The sequence below is a fragment of the Vicia villosa genome, linkage group LG3 (assembly GCF_029867415.1).
Source record: "Vicia villosa cultivar HV-30 ecotype Madison, WI linkage group LG3, Vvil1.0, whole genome shotgun sequence".
NCBI lineage: Eukaryota > Viridiplantae > Streptophyta > Magnoliopsida > Fabales > Fabaceae > Vicia > Vicia villosa.
This window is the reverse complement of record NC_081182.1, coordinates 188,730,746-188,737,292: the sequence shown is the minus strand read 5'-3', so window position 1 is coordinate 188,737,292 and position 6,547 is coordinate 188,730,746. Positions and strand designations below refer to the sequence as shown.

At 38.4% G+C, this 6,547-nt stretch overlaps 1 protein-coding gene across 1 annotated transcript; it reads left to right on the top strand.

The window, feature by feature from the left end:
- The first annotated feature begins 1,680 nt into the window (after positions 1-1,680).
- Positions 1,681-4,085, top strand: LOC131659552 (uncharacterized). The gene is made up of 3 exons (XM_058928727.1): positions 1,681-1,915; positions 2,655-2,807; positions 3,712-4,085. Exons 1-3 carry the CDS (start codon positions 1,681-1,683, stop codon positions 4,083-4,085), a joined length of 762 nt encoding a protein of 253 aa, XP_058784710.1.
- Positions 4,086-6,547: the final 2,462 nt, after the last annotated feature.

The window sequence follows — 6,547 nt, the reverse complement described above, 5'->3', positions numbered from 1 at the left end:
TGGTTCAAACAACTTCCATATGATATTTAGGAAGTGTTAGAAACAACACTTTGCTCAGAAATTGCAAGAGATGGAAATTGCAATTCTTCCTCTTTGAAACTCATGAAACTTGCATTCTAAGAAAGAAAGAGAAAACCTATGCTTTGTGAGGTTTTGTTATGATTTTGAATGAGGAAATGACCTCTATTTATAGGCCAAAATTTCTGCATGCAAGACTATACAAGTTGATCTTTCTTTGGTGACTTGGCACTTAAGAGATAAATGGCATCTTTTGCATTAAATGCAAAATGGTTAAAAGGACTAACCATGGTTAAAATCTTCTATGCTTCTTATATCTTTCCAATCTGATCACAAACCACAAATATCTTCCAATTATTGCTTTTTTATGTCATTGCTTGCATCATAAGGTAAAATAGTTCATAACATTGTGAAAAATGACTTGAAATTTCAAGTGAAATGGTCAATAATGGCAAATTCCAAAACCATAGCAATGCTCGATATTTTTTCATGCTCTTGGACATTTTGGAAAGCTCTTGTTATGTAATTCAAAACCCTAGTTGAAAGTTTCTTCAATATCTTTAAGGAAATGGGTGAAAAAGATCCATGAACTTTGAAGAAAAGTCAAACTTTTGACTTTTTGATTCTTGATTTTCCTTGATCAAATGACTTCACATATCATATATTTATGATTTAAAACTTCAAAAGTCATGGTTGACCAAAATTTCCAAAAAGTCAATGGTGATCTTGGACAGTTGACTTTTTCAAAAGAATCGTGTTTCTGGAGATTTCAAATGAACCAAGCTATCCTCACCAAATGAATGGTGTGAATGGATCACATTGAGTTATTAGAGGACCTTGAGCCATGATTTGAGTTGTGGCACCATGTCCTGATTAAAAAGTCAGTTGTTCAGATGAATTAGGTTAAAAACCCTAATTGTCGACCAGATGAAATTAATGATTGTGGATCTTGAATTGAGATATAATTTCCATTGGATATTGTCATAGGGATTATTTGAAGATGATTGAAAACTTTTATTGATGCCCTGGAGCTTTTTAGGGTTTCCTAAATGTGATCCTTGATTTCAGTCCCTGATAGTTCAAAACCCTAGTTTGATGACTTGTAATTTCACTGTTGATCAATCTTTGTGTGAGAGATGTCTTGAGCCAATAGATTAGGTCAAGATGATGCATTTGAGGTCTTGAGGTCATGTCCCAAGCCATTAGGTCAAATCCTGAGCAAAAGTCAGGAGTATGTTGTCTTCAGTCAAAACCCTAATTTGGTCGATTCAAAGCTTTTGAGCTTGTTGAAATGAATCTCTAAGGACCAATTGTTGATTGCTGATGAAGATGGTTCATTTGAGATGAAGGGAGAACAAAACCCTAATTGGTTGTTGCTTGTACAGATGAGTGATTTCTTGATTAAACCCTGCTGAGCACAAGTAGCAAACACAAGCTATGCAGTTTGTTAGAGATACAAATAATGCATATGCAAATGATATGAGGTTGTATCTTAGGTAAAAAATTGGGGTATGAAACACTGGCCATCCGAAGACCTTCACACGTCGTAATCTTACTTTTGATGCTCAGTTGGTGACTTCCGCGGTCCTTTATAATTTAAGGCCACGAAGTCACACCACTAGTATTACATTGGACAATGCTGGTCTAGTGTATTGTATTTTGATGGGTGAGGAGGTTGACATTGCTAGAATATTAGCAAATGAGTTGAAGAGGGTTGCTCTAAACGGTACTAGTTTTGGTGATAGGGCCAAATGCCGGTTGATTTTTCCCGGTCTGATTATGGGGCTGTGCAGGAAGGTAGGTGTGAGATTTCCATCTGGGGGACTAATTCCCATGGATAGAGCCATTGATGATGTTTTTGCTAACAGGTTTTGTTCTGCTAACCCTCGTGAGCATTGTAAGTCTATTCTAACTCGTAGCGGTAGAAATATTGATATGGGGGTAGGAGAGGTAGTTGAGGAAGAAATTGTTGAAGTTGAAAAAGATAGAGTGATTGTAGTAGAAAAAATGTTGAGGGTGACTTAGTTGAAAATGAGAAAGAGAAAGAATTAGTTGAGAAAGAAAATCTTGAGATAGAAGAGAAAAAGAAAAAATTGAGTGTGAGTGAAAAAGGGAAAAAGAAAGAGGATTCATTTCATGTGAAAAAATTGCCACCCTCCCGATTCGTCAAAGAAAGATGATGAAAAACACTATGCTAGGGTCTTGGACATTTTTAGTAAATTGCAAATAAATGTTCCTTTTTCCGAGGCATTAGAGAAAATGTCGATGTATGCAAAATTCATCAAAGACATCATCACAAAAAAGAGGAGATTCTTGGATCCTGAGTTAGTGACGGTGAGCTCTTGTTGTAATGCGTTAATTCAACGTACTACACCGATTAAATCAAATGATCCTGGACAGGTAACGTTGTCGGTGTCTATTGGCAATGTTCATATAGGCAAGGGTTTGGTGGATACCGGTTCTAGTATTAATTTGATTCCATTGTCTATGGTGAGAAGTTTAGGAATGAATGACTTGAAACCAACTCGAATGACGTTATCTTTAGCGGATAAATCCATAGCTCATCCTTGGAGTTGCGGAAGACTTGCTTGTCAAGGTTGATAAATTTTGGTTTCTTGTTGATTTTGTTGTCATAGACATGGAAGAAGATCCAGATATACCATTGATCCTAGGAAGGCCTTTCATGAAGACGGCACGAATGATGATAGACATTGATGATGGCTTAATGAAATTGCGATACCAAGACGAGGAATTATGTCTTAATCTCTTTGAAGCCATCAAGCATCCGAGTGATGACGATGATTATTTTAGAATCGATGCTACAGAAAAAGCTATTATGAAAGTGGAGAATCCAATGCATTTGTCAAATCCTCTTGAGAAAACTTTGATGGAAGCTCTTAAAGTGCTTACCAAAGTTCAAGAGAAAGAAATTGAAGATTGCTTGAGAAATCTTGAGGCAAGTGATGAAATTAATCCTTTTGAAGCTCAAAAGTAGAATTAAAATATGAGCATGAAGTTGAAGAACAAAAGGTGGAATTGAAAGTGTTACCGTCTCACTTGAAGTATGTGTTTCTTGAGAATAATGAAAACAAGCCGGTTATCATAAGCAACGCCCTTTCTAAGGGTGAAGAAGAAAAGTTACTTGTGGTCTTAGAAAGAAATCAAGAAGCAATGGGATGGACACTTTCTGATCTCAAAGGAATTAGTCCCTCCTTTTGTATGCATAAGATTTTGTAAGAAGATTGAATCCGGTAATAAAAGAGGTTGTAAGAAAGGAATTAGTGAAAATGTTAGAAGCCGAGATGATTTATCCAATCTCGGATAGTGCTTGGGTGAGTCTCGTCCATGTGGTTCCCAAGAAGGGTGGAATGACGGTGATTCGCAATGACAAGAATGAGCTAATTCCTACTCGAACCGTGACGGGATGGAGGATGTGTATCGATTATCGTAGGCTAAATAAAGCTACGAGAAAAGATCATTTTCCCTTACCGTTTATGGATCAAATGCTTGAGAGATTATCCGGTCAACAATTTTATTGTTTCTTAGACGGGTATTCGAGATACAATCAAATTGTAGTCAATCCCGAGGATCATGAGAAGACCTCTTTCACATGCCCTTTCGGTATTTTCGCTTATCGGCGAATGCCTTTCGGGTTATGTAATGCACTGACAACATTTCAACGGTGTATGCAAGCTATCTTTTCCGACTTGATTGAGAAGTGCATTGAAATGTTTCTGGATGACTTCTCGAGTTTTGGTGCTTCTTTTGATCTATGTTTGAAAAATCTTGATATCATGCTAAGTCGTTGTGTGGAGTCAAATTTGGTTCTAAATTGGGAGAAGTGCAACTTTATGGTTACCGAAGGAATTGTGCTCGGCCACAAGGTTTCTTCAAGAGGCCTTGAGGTGGATAAAGCAAAAATTGAAGTGATAGAGAAGTTGCCTCCTCCATTGAATGTGAAGGGTATCCGAATTTTTCTAGGACATGCCGGGTTTTATCGAAGATTTATCAAATATTTCTGCAAAGTTGCGAAGCCCTTGAGTAATATACTCAACAAAGGTACGTAATTTCTTTTCGATGAATCTTGTTTAAAAGCATTCCTAGAGCTTAAAGAAAAATTGGTCACCACACCCATAATCGTCGCTCCTAATTGGTCCCTTGATTTTGAACTCATGTGCGATGCGAGTGATTATATGGTGGGTACCGTTTTAGGACAAAGAAGGAACAAAATTTTACATGCTATTCATTATACGATCAAAGTTTTAAATGAAGCGCAAGTCAATTACGCAACTACCGAAATAGAATTGCTCGCTATTGTGTTTGCATTGGAGAAATTTCGTTCTTATTTGATTGGTTCAAAAATTGTGTGTTATACTGACCATGCATCTATCAAATACTTCTCACAAAGCCGGACTCAAAACAAAGGCCTATTAGATGGATTCTCTTGCTTCAAGAGTTTGATCTTGAAATAAGAGACAAAAAAGGGTCCAAAAATATGGTAGCTGATCATTTATATCGGTTAGTGAATACCGAGGTAACAAAATTTGAAAGTGAGGTGAGAGAGGAATTTCCGGATGAGAAATTGTTTATGGTCCAAGTTAGACCTTGGTTCGCGGATATGGCTAACCATAAAGCGACCGGGTGAATTCCCGAAGATCTATCATGGAACCAAAAACAGAAGTTCTTATCCGATGCAAACTTTTATGTGTGGGATGAGCCTTATCTATTCAAGTTGAGTAGTAACAATCTTTTGAGGAAATGTGTTACAAGTGAGGAATCTCAAAGTATTTTGTGGCATTGTCATAATTTGCCATATGGTGGCCAATATAATGGATTGCGTATGGCAACCAAAGTCCTTCAGGCGGGCTTTTGGTGTCCTACGTTGTTTAAAGACGCTTATCATCATGTGTCGAGTTGTGATAGTTGTCAACGGAGTGGTGGGATTGGTAGATGAGAGGAAATGCCCCTACAAAGCTTCCTAGAGGTGGAAGTGTTTGATTGTTGGGGTATTGACTTTGTCGGGCCATTTCCATCCTCTTTGTCTAATGAGTACATTTTGGTCACGGTCGACTATGTGTCAAAGTGGGTGGAAGCGATTGCTTCACCTAAAGCCGACGGTAAAACCGTGATAAAATTTTTGAAAAAGAATATTTTTGCGCGTTTTGGTACGCCTCGTGTGTTGATAAGTGATGGCGCATCGCATTTTTGCAATGCTCCACTTGAAAAAGTGTTCGAGCAATATGGAGTTAAGCACAAGGTTGCCACTCCATACCATCCGCAAACTAATGGTCAAGTCGAGGTATCGAATCGTGAAATTAAGCGAATTCTCGAGAAAACAGTTTCTAGCTATAGAAAAGATTGGTCGCTTGAGCTTGATGAAGCATTGTGGGCTCATCAGACCGCTTTTAAAGCTCTGATTGGACTCACACCGTTTGAAATGGTGTACGGTAAAAGTTGCCACCTTCCAGTGGAATTAGAGCATAAAGCCTTTTGGGCTTTGAAATTGTTAAATTTTGATCCTAAGTCGTGTGGCGAAAAGAGAAAAGTTCAACTCTATGAGTTGGACGAGTTGAGGTTGAATTCCTATTATTCTAACACGATTTACAAGGAGAAAGTCAAATTCTATCACGATAGTAAGATCCATTTGAAAGACTTTAAGGTCGGATAACTTGTGCTTCTTTTCAATTCTCATTTGAAGCTTTTTTTAGGAAAGTTGAAATCTAAGTGGTCCGGGTCGTTTTTAGTCAAAGAGGTAAGGAATTATGGTGCTATAGTGGTAGAGGATCCAAAAAAAAAGAATGGACGGTAAATGATCAGAGGTTGAAGGTGTATCGTGGAAGTGAGTTTAATCGGGAAACAAGTGTTCTTGCTCTGGGTGATCCTTGATATCACCTTTGATTGTCGAGCTGACCGATGTTAAACAAAGCGCTTATTGGGAGGCACCCCAATTTGTAAGTATTCTACTTGTTTTATGTGTTTTTTATCGTTTTTGTGTTTTGAGCTGATGTCGAACCAAAAATGGCCTACCGATAAAGTTACGCGTGCATGGAAAGAAATTTTTTTGTTGTTCTGGTGTAGCTCGCGACACGCCCTAAAGCTTGCGACGCGCGTTGTACCTTAATTCTAAAAAATTCTGGGCAGTGGTGAACGCGCGGAGCGGCCTCTGAGATCGCGACGCGCGCTGTAACTTATTTTCAAAAAATTCTAGGCAGTGGTGGACGTGCGACGCGGCCTCCTAGCTCGCGACGCGCGCTGAACAAAAAAAAATTTAAAAATAATTTCTGGGTTGGGCCCAGAATGGGACCCGACCCAGTCCCCTTTCCCCTTTTACGAGTTCAGTAGGGTTTAGAGGCATATTGCATCTTTTCCCCTCATTTCTCAAAGTTTCAATTTTTCTTCCATCTCCCAACTTCATTGTTCCTCCAACCTTCCTTTCTCCTTCACCCATCTTCCTCTCTTCATCACCGTTGTCACAGGTATGTTCATTCCTTTATCTTTTTCTTTAATTCTGTTTTATCTATTTTTAGGT